The sequence below is a fragment of the Rutilus rutilus genome (genome assembly GCF_951802725.1).
Source record: "Rutilus rutilus genome assembly, chromosome: 18".
Classification (NCBI taxonomy): domain Eukaryota; kingdom Metazoa; phylum Chordata; class Actinopteri; order Cypriniformes; family Leuciscidae; genus Rutilus; species Rutilus rutilus.
In genome coordinates this window covers 30,839,061-30,865,097 of record NC_140231.1, presented here as the reverse complement: position 1 = coordinate 30,865,097, position 26,037 = coordinate 30,839,061, and the positions used below count along the sequence as shown (strand labels likewise).

General features: G+C 38.6%; 2 protein-coding genes across 8 annotated transcripts in view; one reads left to right on the top strand and one right to left on the bottom strand.

Annotated features, from left to right (window-relative positions):
* nup188 (nucleoporin 188) lies at nucleotides 1–24,356 on the top strand. The gene is made up of 44 exons (XM_084387029.1): nucleotides 1–56; nucleotides 876–930; nucleotides 1,177–1,250; nucleotides 1,479–1,563; nucleotides 1,818–1,898; nucleotides 2,002–2,046; nucleotides 2,171–2,263; nucleotides 2,349–2,468; nucleotides 2,570–2,781; nucleotides 2,866–2,980; nucleotides 4,395–4,595; nucleotides 5,599–5,688; nucleotides 5,794–5,859; nucleotides 6,491–6,610; nucleotides 7,180–7,306; nucleotides 7,400–7,573; nucleotides 7,662–7,788; nucleotides 7,876–7,963; nucleotides 8,050–8,126; nucleotides 8,232–8,346; nucleotides 8,941–9,061; nucleotides 9,163–9,229; nucleotides 9,322–9,447; nucleotides 9,646–9,779; nucleotides 9,911–10,017; nucleotides 10,968–11,174; nucleotides 11,273–11,442; nucleotides 11,836–11,905; nucleotides 13,287–13,354; nucleotides 13,586–13,781; nucleotides 13,888–13,965; nucleotides 14,312–14,397; nucleotides 16,303–16,448; nucleotides 17,587–17,756; nucleotides 18,087–18,287; nucleotides 18,558–18,650; nucleotides 18,742–18,894; nucleotides 19,378–19,515; nucleotides 20,757–20,831; nucleotides 22,090–22,296; nucleotides 22,396–22,527; nucleotides 22,612–22,664; nucleotides 22,753–22,882; nucleotides 23,804–24,356. The coding sequence occupies exons 1-44, from the start codon at nucleotides 31–33 to the stop codon at nucleotides 23,981–23,983; spliced, it is 5,199 nt and encodes a 1,732-aa protein (XP_084243155.1). The 5' UTR covers nucleotides 1–30; the 3' UTR covers nucleotides 23,984–24,356.
* A 679-nt stretch (nucleotides 24,357–25,035) lies between these two features.
* LOC311276954 (uncharacterized protein) overlaps nucleotides 25,036–26,037 on the bottom strand; it is a 47,230-nt gene continuing 46,228 nt past the window's right edge. For all 7 annotated transcript variants that reach the window (XM_084387022.1, XM_084387023.1, XM_084387027.1 and 4 more), the window contains one exon: nucleotides 25,036–25,503. In XM_084387022.1, coding sequence (XP_084243148.1) covers nucleotides 25,480–25,503 — 24 coding nt within the window. In that variant the 3' untranslated portion in view covers nucleotides 25,036–25,479. The remainder of the gene's footprint in view (nucleotides 25,504–26,037) is intronic.

Here is a 26,037-nt window from a genome sequence, read left to right as displayed (position 1 = left end):
GTTAGTGTTAGTCACGTGATTCGGGTGAAGATGGCGGACTCGGAGATGTGTGTCAGGTAAAATGGAAGAAAGAGAAACTTACTAGTGTTGTTCTCAAAGAGCTAGAGCGAAATTTTTAGATGGAGAATGTGTCGATATTTTATATTTCGTATGTAGCTATAAGATGCGTGGGAAATAGGACTACAACGAGCTGTTTATTTAACATTTAACGGCAACACGAGTCGGTCGCGTGCGTTGGCTGGCAGACCCGCGCTACTGAAATTCAAATGTTAACTTGGACAGTTTATAACGGCTTTTATTAAACCCGGTACTTCTCAAACATTTAATAAAATAAGCATATTCATATTGATTATTTGTGAAAATGTCCATTTGTTTTGACTGAGTCGGTTAGAACACATTACAGTAGTTTGAAGTGATGAATGAGTTTCATCGTGTATGTTGTGTACGATGGTATAAATCTGTTACAGTCTAATCTATTCACATGTAGGATGCATATATATGGTGTGTATATATTTTATATAGGATAAAATGGAAAATTGACATTAAATTTTAGGAGCTGTCTCGAGTTGTCACAAGTTATAATTCTTATAAAACAAATGTTCAGTTCTTAAAAAATTGTGACCAGTTACACGACTTGTCATGAATATGTACATTTTAAACAAATGTTTATTTTTATTTATTTTTATGTCTTTTTTTTTTTTTTTTTGTGAACTATCTTTAAATACTGTATGGACCTATAAACATTATAATGACACAATGGTAAAACGTTATATTTATCAGTTCTGGAAGAATCTCTGTCATATTGCAAAGCATAAGCAGAAAAAAAAGTTCTCCATCCAGTTTATTAACAATGGCACATTTAAAAACTTATTTAGGAGCAGCCGAGAGTTATGGACTATCTTGCTGGGGAGATCTGCACTCCGAGAACCGGTTGGTACACAAACCAATTAATTCTGGTGTTGTTCTGTCATTTAATTATGCAGATTTTTATTTAAAAGCTGTGTATGTTCAATTATAGTTAATTATAGAGAATTCTGTGAGGGAATGCTATTAATAATGCTGTTTTAATTCCAAGAAGGTACTGATCTGATGAGATATAGGCTACTTGTAAAATGTATCTTATAGAGTTCCTGTCCATCATTTGTGAAATGTGATTTTATTTGTATGATCTGACAGGGCCAAATCGAAGCTGAATTGAATCGGAACTGGGAGAGACTTCTGCAGGGTCTGTCCTTCTACAAACCACCCAGGTAACACAAAAGCCTAGAAATAAATAACCTTAACAAAGATGAGATTGACTTCATCCAGCTAGGAAGATACTATCTGATGATATATACTCGATCTTCTACCTCTTGAAAGTATCCATAGCTACATTTACACACAATCAAATAATCAGTTTGTAATCAGTTGGACTGTAAATTGATCTGATTGATGTCAGTCTGAATGAAATGTCAATCGTATTGAAATGTTATGTGCAGCACGTCGGCCGCAGACAAGCTGAAAGCAGATAAAGACACAGCACAAGCTCTCAAAGACTTTGGACTCAGGATCAGCAAACTCCTGGTAAGTGTCTGGGAACATTGCCTTTGTTTTAAATGCTAGTGAGCTGCTGCCTTAGACCACAACATAAAATGCAAAAGTTCTGATATTTGTTGCTTATAATATGCATGTTTTTATGCTTCTGAAACCCCGAAATGCTTTCTAGGATGATGTCTTACTAGGTTTTGAAATGCATTGATTGATTCATACGTAATGACACGGTAAATCTGGCTGGTTTGAGACTTCAGGAATGGATAAATGTGTGTTTATCATGTAAGGGTTTGGATGAACAGCAGAGCGTGCAGATTCTTCAATGTTACCTTCAGGAGGACTACAGGGGCACACGAAACACACTCAAGGTGAGCTCGGCCTTATATGGCACACACATGTACATCTGTTGTGTTCACACGAACATGGTGAGGGCTTTTGAATAAATGATTAATCCTCTTTTGTTCCCATTAGGCGGTGCTGCAAGATGAGAGACAGAGTCAAGCTTTGCTTCTGAAGGTTAGACCTTTTCAGTTTTGTCTGTCAAATCACTTTGTATTTGAGTACTTGAGACAAAACATGGTTGCTTAAAAGCACAAAATGACTATATATAGAAATGTGATGTTGTAATTGTGTTGCACAGATAGCAGATTACTACTATGAAGAGAGACTGTGTGTTCTGCGCTGCGTTCTCCACCTCCTCACATACTTCCAGGATGAGAGACATCCATACAGGGTAAATAACAGTAGCAGAGATCAGCTGTTTAATCAGACAGTCAGAAGACCAGATGAATTCAATTTAATCCTCTTTCTCACTTTAGGCAGAGTACTCAAACTGTGTTAGTCAGCTGGAGAAAGATCTGGTGTCCAATTACAGGAAGCAGTTTGAGTTGCTGTCCAAATTAGAAGCTCCAACATGGGAGACGCATGGAAACCTGATGGTGAGACGAAGATTGGTACTCTGATTATGTTCAGAGCAGCATCACAATTAATTACTCCTATAGAATTTGACTCGGGATCTATTCATCTCATCTCTGTGTAGACGGAGAGGCAGGTGTCCCGCTGGTTTGTGCAGTGTCTAAAGGAGCAGGCCCTGTTGCTGGAGATCTTGTTCCTGTATTATGCATACTTCGAGATGCCGCCCAATGACCTTTCCACATTCACACGGCTGTTTAAGGAGCAAGGCTTTGGACTGCGGCAGACCAATCGACACCTTGTGGACAAGAGCATGGATGCACTGGTTGAACGCATTGGGTCAGTCACCTGCTCCTTTTCCTCTCGTAGATACACTTGCAAACGGAGTTTTATAATATATTGACTGTGTCATCCTCCCAACAGGTATTTTAGTTCTTTGATTCTTGTGGAGGGGATGGATATCGACTTCCTGCATAAATGTGCTCTGGAGGACCGAACCGAACAGCATCAGTTTTATGACCAACAGGATGTTTGCAAGGTAATCCTGACCAGGGACAGTTCAGATACAGCAACTAATTGTGGTTGGTTTTTAGAATATTAAACATGGTCAGAGAATGTCTAATAAGGCGAGAAGTTTCTAACTTCCGGCTTCTGAAATGGTTGCAGTTCCACTTTGATTCCATATGAGGGCGCTCACAGGACGAGTGCAGAATGAATGGATGTCTATGGCAGTATACCCCTCAAAATCCTCTTTTCTCAGGACATAATTTTTTTGTCTAGTAATTTGAATATTGTATTCGAAAGGAGATGCAAAGAAATTACACATTGCTGGGTGTTAGATTTTTTAGAGTCACTTATTTGCTTTAAAAAGTATTTTAAAGTGTCAATGACGTCATACACATCGTACGACCAGAGAATACTGCTTTACGGCAATCCTTCAGTCACTCTTGTGCTTTCGCGCTCTGCACTTTCTTTTCTCTCGAGGCATCGACAACACAGCTGACACAGGTAAACACACGTGCTAGACGAGTTTTTGTTTTGTTTGTTTCTGGTCCCGCTTCGGATGCCACGATGCCATCAAGCGGTATATCTCTGGTCGTAATCAGTCCTTCACTGACCAATCAGCGTTCATTAGCAGAATGCTAGCGTGTTATGGGCAACAACAAGAAACAAGAAATCGAAAGGACATAAGTACTCGTTCATTCAACTTTCGACCTATAACCCATGTTTAACTTGCAAAACCTACTGTCGAATCTGAGATTTCTCAACGGCAATCGGGTGAAAGAGACAAATTTAGCCGTCATAGACTCCCATACATTCTGCACTCATGGGCGATTGCCCCCAGTGGAACTCTGGTGGAACTACAACCAAAATTCGGTACAATAGGACTTAATAGGGAGTGGCCAGGCTCTCCGTAGACGGGCTCTGACATGGTACTGAATGTTCACTACTGTTTGAGGTGCATGTTCTTTTTAAAGATTGTTTTAATGCTTTTGAAAAGTATCTTATGCTCACCAAGACTGCATTTATTTAATTAAAAATACAGCAAAAAAAAACATTACTCAGTCAGTCTAAGTCAGTCGTGTCACATGATCCTTCATAAATCATTCTAATATGCTGAAATATTTATGCTGAAACATTTCTTATTATTATTAATTTTAATTTATATAAAATTTACCAATTTTTTTTTTTTTTAACAAAGTTCAAAAGAACAGCATTTATTTGAAATAGAAATGTTTTGTAACATTGTAAATGCCTTTACTATATCTCTTTGATCAATTTAATGTCCTTGGTCGTAAAAAATCGTACTGACCCCAAACTTTAATGATTGTGTATAGTAAGAAATTACCTATTAAAAATGGATAGTTGTAGCTCTGAAATCTGATTGAATCCTCGACATTGTTTTACCTAAAATCTAGAGATTTTCTTTAAAAATAGTTATGTGTGTGCAGGAGGTGGATCAGATGCTGTTGACTTTTGGTGACATCTCTCACCACGGTCCGGTTCTGTTGGCGTGGGTTCTGCTGCAACACACACTGCATCCAGAGGAAGTCAGCTCTGTGATCAGACGGTTAGGACACACTACGCTGCAGCTCGGGGTCTTTCAGTACCTCACCAACACGCTGCAGGCGCTCGGCAATGCTGGAAATAATGTAAGGACGGCTTTCTATCACTGTTAAAGGAATCCTTGGAAAACATCAGAGCTAGGGCTGCACAATTAATCGCAATGAAACCGCACACGATTTGGCAAAGGCTGCGATTATTTTATGCGCAGCTTGTCAGAGCAGCTCGGCTTATTCGTTAGTAAATTCTGCTCCATATGAAAGCCATAGGGCGCTCTCACACAGACACGCCAAATATGCCCCGCCGCAGAAGTACTTTCTGTTTAACACAAGACTTTCCAGGAAATCCCTATGGGCATCATCATCTAACAGAAGGATGTTAATGTAACAGTAAAAGCATGTTAATAAATGTGGTCTTTTGTTGGACAAGAGGTGTTGCTTTTTCAAATGCATGTTATAAGTGACTCAAACTCACAGTGCTTTCAGATGAAGCAGCGTTTAAAGAGCCGTACATCAATGACAAGCTGCGCATAAAAAAATAATCGCAACCTTTGTGATTTCATAATCGCAAAAAGCCAAATCGGTTTAAGTGCGATTTCATGTAATTTGCTATTAATCGTGCAGCCCTAATTAGAGCAGTGGTTCTCAACCTTTGACCTGACCTTTGGTCATGTGTTGTCCAGCACAATATTCAAAGCCCCCTTACTGGTAATTCTGTTATAATTGACTAAACTGCTCATTTAGTGAAATTTATTAACAGAAACTTGGGGTGTTGATATAAAATGTTATTAAATAATGATTAAATTAACCCCCGATTAGTTTCTGGAAGTTTCAAGAACTTCAATAAGAACAATAGTTATTGAGTGGGGAGAAGAAATTTGGTTTCAGTATACCTTGATTTTGTGTTATTTAGTTTGATTTACCATTTTAATTTTACATTTAAATGCTAGGGTGCTGTAGGACAACAACTTTATTAGAGTGCACAATTTCATATCTGTCTTATGTAATAGGAACAAATTGCTTAGCTAAAACATTTTTTTCTCAGATTGTAACATGGACTTAAACATGCTGCCCATGGTCTCTCTCTTTCTAGTGTACAGCGAGCACTGCACGGATGTGTATTTACGGTCTCCTGTCTTTTGTCATCACCTCTTTTGAAGAAGACACACTGGGCAGCCAACAGGTGCACAAATACACATTTACACACAGAGTTTTCAACTGGTATGTTGTTAAGTGATACATTCAACTTGGACTCATTAATTAATTGTGATGATTATTCTCTCTGTAGCACCTGATCAATGCAGCATGTGAAGTTCTTGCTGCACCGAGTCTGGCTGAGCTTTTCTGGGAATCGGTGAGCAAAACAGTTGATGCACATTAAATACAACTCCACTGTATATTCTCTTTCTTTACTGATTGTGCGTCCAAAATCTCTTACTGTCTTGAGTAGCTACTGCTTTCGAATTTGAATGTACTTCACGACCATTAAAAGAGGCATAAGGACTGCAGATGTGGCCAAAAAACTGCATTAAACCACGTGTAACCACGTGTAAAACCACAGTGCCAAACCACGTGTAACCATATGTCCCCCAAGACAAATGCCGAAAATAAAACCAGTTGAAAGTGAAAGTGAATTTATTTATTTTTTGCCCAGTTTGTATAGTATGAAAACATAGTATGGTAGTATGAATGAAAATCAGATGTACTACATCCGCCTTGTTTTTATTGTCACATGACCTACCAGCGTCAGTTGCGTGGCTTCACTGCCATTCATAAATTCTCTCCTGTAGACTCATGTGATAGTAACGTGTCCAATGAATGCGCCCTTCAGTATCTCGGCAGAAGTAGTAGGTCATCGGGGTACTTTTTGCCTAATGTTTTTCAAATACTATGTTTTCGGACAGTATTTGGTTTTGGGCGGCAGAGTGTATGTTTTCTGAGATGCCTGTGTGATTCGAACTTTGACCTCTGGTTGTGCCCTACAGAAGCCGAACATGGGTCTGGGTGTGATTCTGGACAGTGCAGTGGGTGTGTTTCCATATAAGACTGGACCTTTACTACAGCTGCTCACTGCACTGCTGTCTGACAAATCTACAGCTAAGAAGGTACCAACAATTTGTAGAAATTGTAAAAATTCCCTAAAGCATCTTTGTATGTATATATAATCTGGCCACTTTAATTTTGTACCACACTGATGTAAAAATACAAGGAGAAAGAAAGTATGTTTCTTTCTTTATTATCAACAACATGAAGTGCATTTAACTTTACATCAGGGTTTCCCAAACTGGGGTTTGTGAAGGAACTGCAGGGGGATCGTGAGATGATCAAAAGCTAACAATTAATCATAAAAATATAAATAAAATATAAATCATTTTAAAATAAAAACACTAAAAATATGATTTCTTTTATTACCTGGAGAACTATCAATATGCAAATATGTTGTTAATTATTTTATTATAATTTATTTTAGGCTGACAAAAAAGTAACTAATCTGATTATGAGCATTTTAAAATGTAATATTTTAATTACAACTGTTTAATATTTGGAATCTGATTATGTAATTGAGATTATATATATATATAATCAGTTACTACCCTCACTTTGTGTGTGTTTATAGATGTACACACACGTACATGCTTTACATTTCTTGGATGTGTCTTGGTCTGTCTCTCAGGTGTACACCTTCTTAGATAAGATGTCATTCTACACTGAGGCCTATAAGCACAAACCCAACGACGTGATCTCCAGAGAGGATGGCACTCTGTGGAGGAGACAGACTCACAAACTCCTCTACCCTCTGGGTCAGTGCTGAGCACAGCTGAAGTCATACGCAATTTGTCTGTGTCTGTATGAAAACATAAAGATATGTTTTTGTGTGTTATCTTTATGTTCAGGTGTAGGGCAGACCAACCTGCGGATGCCTCAGGGATGTTTCGGACAGGTGTGTGAAGTAAAACAGCTGTCAGTGGGTGAACAGGGCGTCCTTGTGCGCTGGGAATATTCCTACAGCTCATGGACTCTCTTCACATGTGAGATTGAGATGCTGCTGCATGTTGTCTCTACTGCAGGTACACACCCTCAAATCTTACATTTATTTAACTATGTTGTTTTGTTGAAAGTATTCACCTGCTATTGACATCTGTCTGGGGTGAATAGATGTGCTGGCACACTGTGAGAGAGTAAAGCCCATCTTGGATCTGGTTCATAAGATCATCAGCACTGATTGGACGGTGTCTGACTGCCTGCTGCCACTCACATCACGGATCTACATGCTTCTGCAAAGGTGGGATGCACACACAAACATGAAGACTAAACAGTAAACAGTGCATTAACAATGAAAATAACAGGATGTATTTGATTTTTCTGACAGGTTGACCTCCGTTATTAACCCTCCAGTAGATGTGATCACTTCTTGCGTCAACTGCCTGATCGCTCTGGCTGCTCGGCAGCCTGGGAAGGTAAATGTTTACTATTGTATGAAAGCTTAGTCAGTGTTATATAGAGCAATGAACTACAGACTAAACAACCTCTCTTTCTGATGCAGGTTTGGTCCAGTCTGCATCACACCGGCTTTCTTCCGTTCGCCTCCACTCCTCTGACTAACATGGCACAGACCATGAGGTGATACACAGACACATGCGGAGCCGGTGAACATGGACAGCATCATATTCACGTGTTGAAGTCAGAGTAACCTGAAGAATAACATGTTTGGGGTTTGTGTTTCAGTGCAGAGGGCATGAAGGCGGGTAATTATGGCAATCTGCTGGTGTTGATAGAACAGCCCAGAGGAGAGTACAGTGTGACCATTGCCTTTTTAAGACTGGTGACCACACTCGTCAAGGTAATGCATTTATCAATAATGTGAAAATTACCAAGTATCGGCTGAACAAGTATCACTACAATACAAAGTCTGTATTGTAGATGCGTCACTGAGTTCATTTACACACAAGCAGCTCATAATCTGGTGTTATCGGTGTCTCAGAGCGGCTTGGTTCACAGTAAATGCTGCATCACACCAACTTTATTCACACTCATCTTCTCTGAGTCTGGGTCAGATAATGTAATGTGCATTTATATACCCAACATGCACCAACCGTCTCCCCAATTTTGTGCTTATAAACCGGCTTTTGTTAACAAAAGATAAGCTTTAAGAGCTTTGATTTAAGCTTTGATGTTTTTAACATTTGAAAATGAAGAAATTTAGACAGTCATGCTATTTTGTTTATAATAATAATAATAATCATCATCATAAAGAAATAGTAATTAGTATTTTTTAGTCATTGATGTATAACAAACATTTTTACCTGGATAATTTTTTCACATTTTAAAACACAATCACCATTTTTCTGAAATATTACAATAAGATATTTGTCCTCAAATCGTGAAGCTCTACTTCAGTGGTGGATGTTAAGTTGGGATGTGTGTGTATTTTCAGGGTCAGTTGGGCAGTACTCAGAGCAGAGGACTCATCCCATGTGTGCTTCTGGTTCTGAAGGAAATGCTGCCGACTTATCATAAATGGCGCTACAACACATATGGAGTGCGAGAGACGATCGGTGAGTAACTAGCACAACGTAATTGTTTATAAATCGCTCTTCAATTTCTCCAGATTTATTGGTATTTGCTTTACGGTCTGTCTCTTCACTGTCTGTCTCAGGTTGTTTGATTTTAGAGCTGGTTCATGCTATTCTAAATCTGAGTCAGGAGGGGGAGTCAGAGGGCAGGTAAGAGGATAAGGATATGATGTCATCATCAGTTATGTCATTTGGTGGTGTTATATTTTCTCACGTGCTTGACCTGCGTGTGACCTCTGCAGCGCCCCCAGTCTGCAGTCGTTGTGTATCTACAGTCTGGCCAACACAGAGGCAGGACAGGCGGTGGTCAACATCATGGGTGTGGGAGTGGACACGATCAACATGGTGCTAGCAGCACAGCCCAGCAGGTACACACTGATTGAGCTAGGGATGCACCGAAATGAAAATTCGGGGTTGAAACCGAAAATTCTGGATGCACTTGGCCGGAAACCGAAAATGACTTAAAATATTGCTATTTTTTTTAATTAATTTCTTATTTACATTTTTTTTTTTTGTATAATTGTATTATTAAACTTTTTCATTAAATTCTGTCTGTCTGTCTGCAGTGGTGGTTCTGAGGGACCTGGTCAAGTTCTGATCCAGACAGTGAAGTTGGCGTTCTCAGTCACCAATAATGTGATCAGACTCAAACCGCAGTCTGATACGGCCTCACCTCTGGAGCAAGCTCTAACACATCACGGTTAGCACACACACACACTTCAGTGCATGGGAGATATGAAATATCAGACTGTTTTGTCAGGGATTGCTCACAATAATAAATACTTGTTCCCAACACCAGATTTTCATGCAACCGCTATGTTTTTCTTACAGGTGGTCATGGCAATAACCTGATCGCGGTGTTGGCAAAGTATATTTACCACAAGCACGACCCAGCACTGCCACGACTTGCTATACAGCTGCTGAAGAGACTTGCCACGGTAATGCTCTTGACTCCTCATGTGGAAAACGGCTTCATAAAGGGACTAAATAGTGTAGTTTTAATGTAACTTTAGGGTTAGAGTTACCTAAAACTTTTAAAAATGTAATGTTTTCATTAATTGAAATAAATCTGAAATAACATGTAAATATTAGATGAAAAACGGAATTTACTCAATTTAAACAATTCATGAAATAAGTTTGTTAATCTCATATTTATAGTAATTAAAACAGCTTCATAAAGGGAATAAAAATGTTAGTTTTAATGTAACTTTAGGCTTAGAGTTAACTAAAACTTTTCAAAATAAATCTGAAATAACATGTAAATATTAGATGAAAAACGGAATTTACAAAATTTAAACAATTCATAAATGTTGCCTTGGCAACTAACTGAAATAAGTTTGTTAATCTCATATTTGACCCTGGATCACAAAATCAGTCAAGTCGCACGGTATATTTGTGTCAATAGCCAACAATACATTGTACATTGTATGGGTCAAAATAATCGATTTTTTTATTTTATTTTTATTTTTATGTTTTGCCAAAAATCATTAGGATATATTAAGTAAAGATCATGCTCCATGAAGATATTTTGTAAATTTCCTACCGTAAATATATAAAACATTTATTTTTGTGAATGAATGCAGCACAATCTCGAACATAAATGGACAGCTTTAAAGGCGATTTTCTCAATGTTTCGATTTTTAAATAATTGTATCTCGGCCAAATATTGTCCTGTCCTAACAAACCATACATCAATGGAAAGCTTATTTATTCAGCTTTCGTGTGATGTATACATCTCAATTTAAAAAAATGGACCCATGTGACTGGGTTTGTGGTCCAGGGTCACATATTTATAGTAATTAAATGACTGATAATTGTATGATAGTGATCCTAATTTAATAACAATAGAAGTCACCATGTGTTTGTGCTTTGTGTGTGCTGTGTACAGGTGGCTCCCATGTCTGTGTACGCTTGCCTGGGCAGTGACGCCGCTGCCATCAGAGATGCGTTTTTGACCCGACTGCAGAGCAGAACTGAAGACATGCGTATTAAAGTCACCATACTTGAGTTCCTCACCGTGGCTGTGGAAACGCAACCCGGACTCATTGAGCTCTTCCTCAACCTGGAGGCCAAAGATGGCAGCGACGGGGCAAAGGTCACATAGGGGATACAATTACTCATAGATTTAGTGTGAGATGCTGAATGAGTCTGAGCAGTGTGTGACTGTCTGGTTTTGTCTCTCTCTGTGTGTAGGAGTTTTCTCTTGGAGCGTGGAGTTGTTTGTCTGTGGTGTTGGAGTTGTTGGACTTTAAGCAGCAGGGGAAGTACTGGTGTCCTCCTCTCCTGCAGAGGGCGGCACTGGCCTTCCTCCACGCGCTCTGGCAGGACAGACGGGACAGCGCGCTCTCTGTGCTCAGGACCAAGTCAGTGTCTCGCACATAACAGCCTTTTTGACTCTAAGATCTCTTGTCCAACAAAATTTTTGAAGTAATTTTCCATAATTATGACAAAGCTGCTTGTTTTCAAAAGTTTTTTTTTATAGAAACTAGGAGTAATGATATATTTAATGAACCACTATTCATTAGAGAATAGAAGAGAATAGGGTGTTGAATAGAAACATTTTCATTATATTCATATTTTTCTTATTTTTTTATGTTTTAATCAATTTTGATTCGTGTTTTTTAGCATTTTATTTCGAGGTAGATCATTTTAAGCATGTATGTCCACTTACATTGGTCAAGGATAGCCAGCGTCATTTGGTTTTGGTTGGTCAAAATTTAGAATTAAACCAAGCATGTTATCATTTATCGTTACAGAGAAAAATTCTGGGAAAACCTCACAACTCCTTTATTTGGAAACTTACCTCCCCCATCTGAGACCACAGAGGTATGTGTTTAAATAAATAGTTAATGGTAATAGCTTGAAGACATTTGACTCCAGATTTGCGCTAATTCTGACTAGGGATGGGACGATTACCGGTTTCACTATAAACCACGATAAAATGTACTGACGGTTAGTAATATCGTTTAAAATTTTATTATCATTAAAACCGTGTTTGATTATCGCGATTTTAGATCCTGTTCAGCCAGCAACAGTCTGTTTATAAATCCATTATGTACAGCGTACAAAACAATCGTTCAGACAAGATGATCACAACAGTATTATCAAACTCTGTAAACAATAAATCAACTCCGATTTAATTTTCAATACAATTAAAAACGGAGACGCAAGACGGCAAGTTGTATTTGAATGAAACGAGAGAACGCGTCCGTTGTGATACATGGTGTAACGTCTGTCAGAGAGTTTGAAGTCTGCCCAGATACAAGACAGTGCAAATGAACTGGTAGTTCCACGAGACTTTTATAGATGTTTTCTCTCAGTTAAGCGCACTCTTCACATACATGTCGAAGAGCGAATGTTAAAAGGGAAAAGAAAACACTCGAAAACACGCTACAAATCAAAGTGGAAGTAAACACATTATAAAACAACGGTCAGCAGTAGAGCAGTCATCTTCCTCTTTGCGCGATCAATCTCACTCTCACTGTGCGTGCGCGCTCACATAAAAACAGCATGCATACAATAACTTACGCCATAGAAGAAGTTATCTTAAAGGCACATCCACATTCATGTCATGAACACTACTTAACACTAGGTGGCCGTTACAATGGATGTGCGCGGTGTTATAATGCGTTGCTATTGACGACTGTCATTATAAGGAAGGAAATGCTTTAAAAAGTGCATAGAGCTGCTTGTTTTATTTGTTGTTTGTTGATTTTCAAATATAAAACTTGCTGAAATGTCTTCAGTGTGAGCATCAACTCTTTTTGAACACTTTCATCTCGTTTTAACAAAACCGTGATAATATTGATAATCGCGATAATTTTGGTCACTATAATCGTGATATTAAATTTTCATACCGTCCCATCCCTAATTCTGACAGACTCTGGATATTCATGGATGTTCTCATGAGGAAAAAAATTAGTTAACATTAGTTAACGTGAACTTACAATAAAAATACTTCTAAAGCATTTACTAATTAACTAAGAATAGCAAAGATGAATAAAATACGGTAACAAATGAATTGCTCATTGTTAGTTATACATTAACTTACAGTAACGAATTAGCCAGTTTTCTTTCGAGTTTGCCGATAGTAGTAATAGTTTTATGTGAAAACGGTATGCTGTGTCCTCATGAATAGTTGAGTTCTTGATAACTACAGTATTTTTTTTTCTAGTCTGATTATTTCTTTGTGTTTGTTTTTGTGTAGCCATGTGTTCTGGAGTCTTGTGCCTTTGTGATGAAGATAATCGCCCTTGAGATCTACTATGTTGTCAGGTATGACCATATACAAGCATGTACAAACAGAATTTGCTGTTTTGTTCAAAAACAGCCAGCCAAAAAGCTGCTTTAAAATAAGTAAAACAAGTGTTTAGACTGAACACATCCTGTGTGTACACTCCTCAGTGTGTTTTTTTTTTATCATGTTTCTGTTTGCAAACACCAGTACAGTTGCACACTTTCATGCCTCACATCAGTTGTCCATCTCTCTGTGTCTGTCTCTCTCAGTGGCGTGTTGGATCCATCGCTGAAAGCGGCTCTAGAGAGTTTCAGCAGTAAGCGCCGCTATGAGTTCTGGTCAGACTATGTGCGTGATCTGGTGTGTGTGGCGTGTGATGGTGAAGAGGAGGGTCTGCGCTCTCTGTCTGAGTCTCAGATGCTCATCTCTGCCTGGAGAACGCTTTTAATACTCTCCACCAGTCATGTGAGGAGCTACACTCAACTTCACATGCCTCACAATGTGAATACAGTTATACTGCTGGTACTGTGTTATCACACATAACCAATCTTGTATGTGTGTGTGTTTGTAGTCTGAGGTGATGCATCTGAAGGATGACACTATCAGGCAGAAGCTTTTCATGGATGTTTTGGAAGGTACCAAAGCAGCAGTAAGTTCCCTTATACATACAAGCTCCCACCTCTAGTTATCTAAATAGGGACTTTAATGTTCTTAAATTAAGACAATTGTAATTATTAAAGATTAAGTCCTGACTTTACTGCTAAAAGAAAAGTTAAGACCTTTTTTAGATGTATAGCTGTGTCACAAACATACACGCTTATAATGCATCAGTACTCTGCCTCAACAACACACCTGCCTGGAAGTTTCTAGTGTACCTAGTAAGACCTTGATTGGCTGGTTCAGGTGTTTCATTGGGGTTTGAGTTGAACTGCAGGCCAGTGGCCCTCCAGGATCAGGATGCCAGGGGTCATAGTGTGATCATCTCTCTCTTTCAGCTGCTGATGTCTCAGTCTGTGTTCTGTCTGCGTCTGGGATCAATGATGGTCACACTGCTCCTCATCCTCCTCAAACAGTGGAAAAGGTGTGTGTTTTTCTTCATGACTTGTGTAGTGTAAATGATTGGCTCACAGCCTCACGTTTAAAACGAATAGCAACGTTTCTGCCAAGTTACTGAATAGATGTTGACGTGTAAATCAGGGTTACTGTAGTTAACTAAAACCATTACATTTTCGTTACTTGAAATAAAAAAAAATAAAAACTTTATTTCAGCTAGTTGTCAAAGCAACATTTTTTTTATTTTACTTAACTTAAAGCTGACATAAATATGAATAAAAACTATATAGACAAAAAAAACAGAACAATTACTAATGCAAATGACAAAAATAAAGTAAAATCAAAAGACAAATATACAAACAATAAAAAAAATATATATATATAATAGTGGTGTCAACAATAATCGATTCGGCGATGCATCGCAATGCGGGGCATGCACGATTCAGCATCGATGCGGCAAAGTGCCATAATCGATTATGTCACTGTTTTAGGGGTGTAACGGTACGCGTAGCCTATTCGTATTAAACCGTTCGGTACAAGGCACGCATTTTCAAACCGAACGGTTATTTTAAATGTAAGCGCGTCGCGAGCGCGCTCATAATGTAGACGCTGGTGTGACCACAACATCAAATTATGGCAAACGCAATGTAAGCGGAACGAAACTGAGCTACTCGTGACGGACTGTTTATCAGTTTGGACCAAAGCAGCGCGAGCCGATCTTATACTACACAGCGCTAAGAGATCCAGTAAAGAAAGCATTTGAACTCGCCACTAAAGTAATAACATCGCTGCGAGATCTAGTTAGAAACATTCACATTTCTCCGTTATTAACGGATCAAACAGCGCTGACGTGGAAACCAGGAAGAAACATTGTGACATGAATGAACTATCCAGTGTCCACAGATCTGCAATATTCACCCTGGATTTACTGTAGTAACACTAACTGCAACTTTGGAAGTTTGGCAGGAATAGTAGGCTATAATGCTTTCAAGTAACGTTATGTCGGATTTATTTCGACATTATGAATAACATTGCTGCCCTCAAATGTTAATCTGAACTAAAATAAACATTTGTTTATAAGCACAAAATATTACATTTAATTTTGTCCAAGGAGCTGTTTTGTTTTATGTGCTCCTAAGAAGAGTTAATTATAGCTCCATCATTGCTCAAAGAAAAAAAAAATGTCATACTTTATGATGTTAGTTAAAGAATAAAAAAAAAAATCAAGGAAATTTCTCTGGCATTTCTTTCTTTTTGCTGTATCGAAAACGTACCGAACCGTGACACAAGTGTATCGTATTGAACCGAACCATGAATTTTGTGAACCGTTACACCCTACACTGTTTATTTTCTGGCCTTGAGTTGGACAATAAAGTTGAAATTTAATTTTAAATGGTTCTCAAGCAGAGAGAAGAGAAACATTTCTCATTCAAAGCACTGAAAGCAGTGATTTATGCTTTCTTTTTCAGGTTTGAAAATGTCATATCCAATACCCTGTACCATTCAATTTTATTTTATTTAATGACATTTATGTCAAAGATACAGGAGAGTGATAATACACACATAGCAGCCAATAAAATCTGTTGTTCAATATCTGACTGCTTGTATTGCCTCATGACTGATGAAAAATTTGCCTTGTTGTGTGCAGTAGAATTCTGATGCATCGCAATGCATCGTAGAATCGAATTGAATCGAATCGTTACCTGGTGAATCGTAATCGAATCGAATTGTGAGGGCAGTGCCAATGCACACCCCTAATATATAATAGTATATCAATGATAGTAAAATAGCACTTGTGTAAATGTGTGCAGTTGTATGTTAATATACTCATTGTTGTGATGTCATCATGTCTATATAATATTTAAAACCCTTTTATTTCAAAGGGCAGGAAAGTCCAGTTTTCCATGATAACTCATGATGTTGTTTTTGTCAGTGTGTTGGTGTCTGCTCCAGCTCTACTGACGCCCCTGTCTTTGATGATGGAGAGCGTTCTGCACGCTGAACAACAGCTCATGGACCGAACCAAAGCCAAACTCCTGTCAGCTCTCATCTTAGCTCTACATATACAAGGACTCAACGGTCAGTCTGTATGTTTGTTTGGAAAAACCAAAGCTCTGTTCCAAAAACCAAGTCAGGGTTATTATCATAGACTGTAAAAAAAGGAAAGATGACACTTACTTCCACTGTAGAAAAAAATGAAGACAAAATATCCCAGCAACAGTCGATGCCGACGACAGAGTCTGTGCAGTAGTGATGCTGAGGTGGAGCCGCAGTATTACCCCTCATTTACACTGCACACGTCAGCGGCGCATTACGGCTCCGACAAGGTTTTATTCCGTCCGCCACACGGTGCCAACTCACACCAGGAGCATTTCAGAAGCGAAGCGACTGGATGCGCGAGACCACGTGATTTGCCTGTCCGACGTGGTTTTTCTTGATTTTGGGGGTTTCTACCTTACAGTCTATGCTTTCTACCAAGGATATATTGGTGTGCAATACAATTGGGAGTCTGCACATGGTGTTTATTTTGAAATTGACAGTTTTTTTACTTTTATTTTGTATTTTCGGTGCGACTTGGACGCGCGTCCGTCAAAAATAGACTAGGCGCCTATATTTAGCGAAGCGGCGCGGAGAGCCGTTTCTGGGAAGCTTCTGAAACGCGCCGCGTCGCGGCCGGTGTAAACACAAGCATTGACTAGAATGGGCGCGATCAGCTCCGATAGCCGTGTCGCAGCCGTAATGCGCCGCAGACGTGTGCGGTGTAAATGAGGGGTTAAGGTCCCGCAGATTTAATCGCAATCACAGCTGTCAATCATGACATGACACCCTGGTTTTATAGCATCAAATAAGTAACTAAAACAAAACTTATTGGAAAAACGAACACTTGAATATACATCATCATGATAAGAACTACCTAAAATGACACAAACCATCTTCAGGAAAAAATATTTCAAGTAATTGGATTTTTTTTTTTTTTTTTTTTTGAATAAAATATTGAATTCAATTCAATTTATTGCCTTTAAAAAAAAAAAAAAAAAAACTGAAAATATAAAAAATAATAAAAACTATAATAATATCTCGATGCTAAAATAACACTGAACCAATGAAGTCTAAAAATATAGTCTAGGTAGGCGGCGCACTGTGGTTTGGAACAGAGCCACCGACCGTGTGCGTATTGTTTGTTTCGTTAACAATTGTTTAACAATAATTTATTCAGGAGGAGAGATTACCCAGCTTCCCCAGCTGCTGTTGTGCATGTGTGAGGTGGTTCAGGACGAAGCCCTGGCGTTGATTGACAGCACACGTCACATGATCCAGAGGGGTGACGTTCAGGAGGACAGCATGGAGACAGACAGCCCGCATTTCCAGAAAGACCAGCGAGACTCAGTGAGTGTGTTAAGAAGTGTTGTGCTTCTATGTATAACGTGCACAAATATGCTGTTGGCATTGTATCCCTCAATGCACTTCACGTGTCCTGATATCAGCAACAGCTTTATAGGATTAAAAACGCTTTGATACCTGAATGCCTCCTGCTGAATTAAAATACTATTGTTTTAATTATATGTAATACATTTTATTTCATTATAGTAAAATCATGTGACAATAATGTACGATACTACTCGAGTGATTAGTATGCTGTTCACATAGTATTTTATAGGCAGTATATATATTGTGCAGTATGCTAGTATGCTTAACCAGTATCTCTCTCTGTCTCAGGTGTGTGTGTTAGCTCTTCATCTCTCTAAAGAGCTGTGTCGTGCTGATGAGGATGGTGAGCAGTGGCTGCAGGTGGTCCGGAAGCTGCCGGTTCTGCCGTCGGTTCTGAGCGCTCTAGAACTCAGCCTGCGTTCCAAACAGAACCTTTACTTCACCGAGGCAGCGCTTCATCTGCTGCTCACACTCGCGAGAACACCGCAGGTACAAATCAGACGGTTCAGCAGCTTTACCCTTCACTAATGACTGATGTCTGCCTCACTGAGGAAGCAAAACTTTCAAGATAGTTCAAAATAAGCATTAAAATACACTAAAACTAAATAAGATATTTCTTATTTTATGACATGAAACTTTGGCAAGGGTATTACTGTGAGATGGGTGACATCAATTTGAGATCACTCAAAAAATGTAATGTAAAATGGCACAACAGCACTTGCTAAAAGTGTTTGTGATGTTGTTCCTCCTGATCTGTAGGGGGCGGCAGCTGTGGCCGGTGCCGGAGTGATCCAGAGCATCTGTCTTCCTCTCCTCAGTGTGTATGAGGGTCCAGCTAATGGAGCCACTCAGGTACTGACTTAAACTAAGACTTCAACCTGATTGTTCTAAAGAGGGTTAGAGGTCGTATAAAAGCCCTGCTCTCACACTCTCTCTCTCTCAGGCGTTTGTGCGTAAGTCTCAGGACGCCCCCAGCTGGCCAGGTGTGTACAGATTGAGTTTGTCTCTGATGGAAAGTCTCCTGAAAACTCTCCGTTACAACTTCATTAATGAGGCGCTCGACTTTGTGGGCGTGCACCAGGAGCGCATCCTGCAGGTGTGTGAGATATCTATCTATCTATCTATCTATCTATCTATCTATCTATCTATCTATCTATCTATCTATCTATCTATCTATCGTTTAATCTATTGCTCTATCTATTGTTCTATCTATCTCTCATTCTATATATCTATTGTTCTATATATAACTTGTTTCTAGCTCCCATTCTGTCTATCGTTCTGTCTATGCTTCTTAATATCTCTATCTATTCTATATCTATTGCTCTGTATCTTTTTATCGATCTATATATCTATCTTTCTATAAATCTCTCGTTTTATCTGTTTCTCTATCTCTTATTCTATCTACCGTTCTGTAGGTCATTCTTTCTGCCCATCTTATGTTTTTTTTTTTTAATCCATCTATTTAAAAATGAGCACGTTGACGTTTTTTTTTGCCCTATTCTGTCGTGACAACATAACACCTCATTGAAAGTGTTAATACGAATGATGTGATTTCAGTTGTTCTCATATGTTGTTGTAGTGTCTGAATGCGGTGAGGACGGTTCAGTCTCTGGCGTGTCTGGATGAGGCCGATCACACGGTGGGCTTCTTGCTCCAGCTCTCTAACTTCTGCAAGGAGTGGCAGTTCCACCTGCCGCAGCTTCTGAGAGACGTACAGGTACGGTTCACTACAGCTGGGCTCCCTGAACAGATGTTCATTCATTCAATCCAGCGTAACACTAAAATAAATCAAATCAATTATCAAATCAAAGGCTGCAATTTAATTTAAGTATAGAGTCTGTTGCTCTGCGTGTGTCAGAGTGACACTGTTCATTTACACGCGTTCAACGTAAAATAGTGTTCAACACGCATTTAGGAAAGCAGTGTGTGCCAAGTTAATTTTATATACATTCACATTTGTGTCATTTCTAACGTTTTTGTGGACAAAAAGTTTACAGCATTTTACTGATATTCTGCCAAAATAAAAACTCGAAGACTTCATGTCAAAAGCTCAAGAATTCGAACGTTTAAAAGTGAATGAATTAATAATTATATGAATTGTAACTTGTCGTGTTATTTGGTTCCTGTAAAGAGTGAAAGTGTGAACACCTTAAAAAGTGACTATTTTCAGTGGCAGTGTAGTCTTTGTTATTAGTAGTGTAGTGGAAATATGAGACAGTTTTTAAAGGTGAACTAAGTAACTTTTTTTATCTTAACCGAACAACTTTGGAGTCATTGGAATGGTTATATGACTGTTTTCGGGTTGAATGGTGGTCTTCTCGCACCCCTTGAGCGCCTGTGAGACGAAAAACCACCCTTGCAACTTTGGGCCGGCGGGCAGGCAGCATCAGGAAGTATCACGTGATATCAGGTCTCGCGATGTAACAAACTGCTTTACGGCACTGCACACATATACTATCTAAACATTTATATGCTAGCCTTCTGTGTATCATACATACCTCAGTGGACATGGCTCCGTGCGTTCGCCGGGTTCTTTGAAAACAAATGCACATGACCAGCGGGAGAAGATGGGACGAGCCAACGAGTTTTGACGACGGTGTTGTAAAATATCTATTCCGAAGCTGTAGGGGGAGCTCTATAGAGAAACCCGCGAGCAAAAAGCGAGAAAACGGCGAAGGAATCGGCAAAGCTGCATAATGCAGCTTTAATGACATGAAATGTATGAAAAAAATCACACTATATTTTTGGACCAGCCCATGCAGCCCTATACTGTGTGTATATATTTGACAAAAACAATCAATGAAACACTCATGAAAATAAGGTTTATTTGTGTACTTTAGACATCAGAGAATCATGAACATACAATTGTGTCATTTAAATTATTGAAATATTACCTTAACTGAAATACTCAACTCTTCGATCTACACAACAGTAATGATTTGTGTTTGTGTGTTTCAGGTGAATCTGTGCTATCTGTGTCAGACGTGTACGTACCTCCTTCACAGCAAGAAAATGCTGCACCATTACCTGCAGGTATGAGACCGTTAGAGGCGAAACACAGATGATCTTTAGGCTACGTCTAGTTTTCGTTTCAAAACGCTCTCCGTCTACATTAGCGTTTTCCAAAAGTTTCTCATCCACACTGAAACGTGGGAAAACGCTAAATTCACCTTTACTGCGCTTGCGTAAACCCTCATGAAAGCTCGCTGAGACGATACAGACGGAACGAGACATAATCAAGTTATCACGCAATTCTTCTCTCAGGATCATTTTATTTAGCAAATTATCTCCCCATTCACTGATGGGTCGAGGTCGCACTCACTCACCATTATCTGTTTGGTCTAAATCGCGACTGCTCTCATGTTTTGCCGCAGGACAGCGAATGTGAGTACGTTTTCTGTCATCTTTGCAGGACTGTGATATGAAGAGTGTACAAAGGAACATATTTTAGCAACCGTGTGAAAGTGAATCGCACATAACAGGCACAATACAGCATAAACATGTATATCATATGCGTCACATGACTAAACATGCGTCATCGTTTTCAAATACTTCCGGTGTGGTGAAGCTTAGGACCCCAGTAGTATGCCTGATCAAAAGCTGTTCTCGCGATTCTTAATGTAATCAATCAAGCTTTAATTCATGTAACAATCTTTTATTTTTATCCTGATTATTTATGTCGTTTAAGTGAAAGAAATTGCATTTTTAGGAATGTTTTGCGACATTAATTGTTAAGCAATAAGGCATAATATATATTTTTTTAATTACAAGCATGTCATAATTAATTCTTAAACAGAATTATGCTTAAGTATCATATTTGTTATCAAAGTTTTTTATCGAAAAATATCGTAGATGGTGAAAAAAACTTTATCTCTAATAATTTCGGATAGCTGTATGCTATGCTACTATCTAAGCTAACCGGAAAAAAAACACTAAGAATGAGAAATGTTTAATTTCATAATCTATAGCTTTGGTTATTTACTAGTATATGAAACATATAAGTTATAAGACATTAATGGTCGTTATAATGTAGTTCAAACGACTTCTATAATAAAGTGATATCGGATTTGTAACCAGGCACTAAAGCGATTACCTATGAAACGTGCTTTGAACCAATCGGATTGCTTGGGTCCTAAGCTGGTACTCATCTCTTCACCACACCGGTTTCACAGTCCAAACTACAGTGCGAAAAACGGGCGGCTTCAAATGTGTCCACTTTGGAGAGCGTTTTCCAAAAGCTTTGCTGTCTCAGTGTGGACAAGGCCTTTAATATGTGTGTCTGTTTGCCCAGGTTAAGAATGGGGAGGGGCTTCCTCAGGGGCCACACCCCCAGCGTGCCGCTCAGCCCGCCTCTAAAGAGCAGGTGGAGGGCGAGAGAGAAGAGGCGGAGTCTAAAGCACTGCAGGCGGTTCAGTGCAGCCTGTTAAAGATCCTCAGTAAAACACTGGCCACGTTACAGCACTTCACACCCGACTGCTGTCAGATATTACTGGACCAGGTACACACACACACACACATCACTCATTCATAATCATGCAGATATTCATTCATATTCATGCATATATTGTGTGTGTGTGTGTGTGTGTGTGTGTTTTAGTCTATGGACCTTGCGGAGTACAGGACTCTGTTTGTGTTGAGTTTCACCACTCCTGCGTTTGACTCTGATGTGGCTCCGTCGTTCGGCACTCTGATGGCCACTATTAATGTGGCACTGAGCATGCTGGGAGAGGTAGTGCTGCACTTTCCCCTTTTCTTCTCTTGTAGATCAACACGTTATTTAAAGTGGTTTAAATTTTGATTGTTCTCTGTTTAGATTGAGAAGAAGAAGGAGCCGGTTGTCTCCTCTGAGGACACACAAGCACTAAAGTGAGCAGGAAACACCCGTGATACAGTCAGTCTGCTGTTGATCCTTCAGTTGGACAGCATCTCATCATCTCTCGGTCTCTGCTTCCAGGTCTTTGCTGATGTTCTCCATGGAGAACTGCTTCTACGTGTTGATCTCTCAGGCTGTCCGTTGTCTGAAGGATCCTTCAGTTTTGCCCAGAGACAAACAGAGACTCAAACAGGAGCTCAGCTCAGAGCTGGTGAGTTACTCGCCACATCACTTCTTCAAATGGAGAAAGAAACTAGATGCCTTTGGCTTGCTCAGTTGGGGATATTCTGGGGATATCTAATTTGATTTTATCAATAAATTCCACTAGAAACAAACCTTGTTGTATTATTTTAATTTAATACTGTGAAGCTGCTTTGATACAATCTGTATTGTGAAAAGCGCTATACAAATATACTTGAGTTGACTTGACTTAATAATAATAATAATAATAATAATAATAAAAATTGTTTTGTAACATTTTCAATGAATTATCTTTTTCCCTACAAATACCCTTTTATTTATAGTTATGCTTGTTTATTATTTAAATAAATAAAAAAATAAAATAATTGTAAATAAAAATAAAATTAGTTTGACATCAAAATCAAATTTTCTGACAATTAAGATTTTTTTGTTTTGTGACATTTTCAATGCATCATCCCACATGCCTTTATTTTATTTATTTATTTTTTGCTTATGTATTTATTTATATAAATATGTGGGTTATTATTACTGTAAAACCATAATCATCCTGTTTGGACTGTTTTTCCCTTATTTTCTTTCAAATTATGATCAGCATTAATTAAAGACCAATACATTTTCAATCAAGTGTCAGTGCAAAATAGTCCTCAAAAATACAGTGGGTCTTCAGTCCTTACTTGGGAAAAACAAAACAAAATGTTCTTTTGATTTTGGGGTGAATTATTATTATATATATATATTTTTTTTAAACAAAACCTACTCTTCATTTGCCAGAAAATATATACATTAGAATTTTATTTCTCTCTCTCTCACGGTTCTTAGAATAAACGAATCCTGGCTGAATGTGAACGATGCATTTCTACAGTGTTTTTGACCGATTTGCTTAAGATGTTTATCCAGTCCATTCCATCCTGTCTCTTCTGTTTTCTTCCAGAGTACACTATTGTCCACGTTATTCCGGTTTTTCCGCCGAGGTTCCCCTTCCTCCCCAGCGAGCGGGCTGCTTCCCTCACCACAAACCAAACCCCCCCCACCAGGATCCAAGGGCGCGCCGGAGGGCCAGGAGCCCTTCATCCAGCTGGTCCAAGCCTTCGTCCGGCACGTCCAGCGCTGATGCAAACCTCCTGCTCTGATGAGAGCGCAGTACTTGAAAAAGCTGATTCAGAGATCTGAATCACAGTATAAGGGAAACTTGACAACAATGAATCAGTTTCAGTGATTCTGGCTTCATCGTCCTTTTGGTGCCAAAGTTCGTAGCGTGACCTGGACTGCACACAGGGGCCTTTTCTATTTAAAACCATTACCGTTCCTCATGAAAACACACATGGGCCTGACAGCAGCTTTGAAAACGGTCAAAACACATCTAAATGTTTTTTGTAGTTACATGTACAGTATATAATTTTGTCATAGCCGTTTGTATTAAACCTTTTTATTTCCCAGTTGCCATATATTTGTCTTATAACCATAATAAACTGCAATAGAGTAAAGATGAATATGGTCTGGCTTTTTGCATGGACACTAAACTCGTGTGCTGGAAAATAAAGGGATATTAGTATATAGTATATATAGCAAGTATGATGTAATAAGGTTTTATGCATAAAAAAAATGCATGGGTAATTGGGTATATTAAAGATTATAACTTCACACTTTTGTGCATATATACATATACTAATACATTAGTTCAAGATTAATACATTAACAAACATCGATTAATAATAGTGTATTTGTAAATATAAACCTAGATTAATAAATGTGGTAAAACTTATTGTAACATGATGCTATAAATCTTGAACATGAGGCTGGTTACTGTCTTTTATATTCATGTTTGATAACTGATCTCTAGTAGTTTGGGTTAATTTTTATTTAACTTTTGAAACCATTACATTTTTGTAACGTATATTATTTATAATCCTGAGTGTCACTTTAAGGTTCTTTTCACAGCAAATATGCAGTCGTTTTTTTTTTTGAATGAGGAAAATGTTATAAAATATGCTTTTTATAGTTTCTACACTGTTTTGCCAGTGTGATTTTTGTGAATATGTAGCAAATGTAAAATGAAATCTAACTAAAAGTCTTGTAACAGTTTCGTATTTGAGTGAAAACAGTGTTACAGTATGAGAAAACCTAGATTAAAATCAAACCAGTTTCCCATAAAAGCACAGAGTCTTCTGAGGGTTTCATACATTTACTCGTATCACAGTCTAATGTACATGTACCACTCATTTACATCACAAGATTAGATCATCACTAGAGTGAAGCAGGATGATAGAGGCAGTGCACATGAGACTGCTTAAAACCATTCAAGGGAAACAGTATAAAACTAAAGTTCAAAATATTTACAGGAGAAAATCTTTTCCAATATTAAAAAAACATTCCCTTTACATGAGTTTAAATGCTTACTGTATATGTGCAAATACTTGCCCAAACTTCATCAGCGTACCTCAAAGAGAAAAATAAATTAAAAAGGCAAATGAAGAGGGCGATGACATCGCTATAATGACATCAGTTGTGGGCGTGTCTAACAGCTGCAGTGGGAGGAGTTTCCACTGCATGCCGAGCTTCTGCCTGAACGCTGCGGTGGACTGGCCACACCCCTCGATTGCTGATTGGTCACTGGCCATTCAGTGGGACGTCCTACAGAAACACAAAGGTAAAAAGACTCAAGAGACTTATTGAGATGCCAATCAATCAATCAATCAATCAATAAAGTCCATGCAGAGCATCACATGTCTGAAATAAAAAGAAAAACTCCCCAGCAGCAAATGAAGGTCAGAACAGCAAAACAAGGCAGAAAAACCTTTTCATATGGGCTTTGGGGATTTTAAACAACTGCAAGCTGACACAAAAACCGGAAAAGGAGCATGCAGAGGTCGTCATGCAAAGAAATGGCCTTCACAAACGCACAACCCTCCATTAAACTGACCTTCCACCTGCAGACCCTTCAGCCCAAAAACATTCAGATAGTTGGACTGAAATACAGGTGAAATAAAGCACAGCAGACAGAGCATTAATATCAGGAAGAAAGGAGGAGAGGGAAGAGAAGAAAACCCTTCACACATAAATATATATATATATAGATCCAGGCAAATGTTCTTTACAAAGAGACATTCAAAACAACGGAACAATTTGTTCAATTTTATTTTAGTGGTTCTTTTTACGTTTTTATGG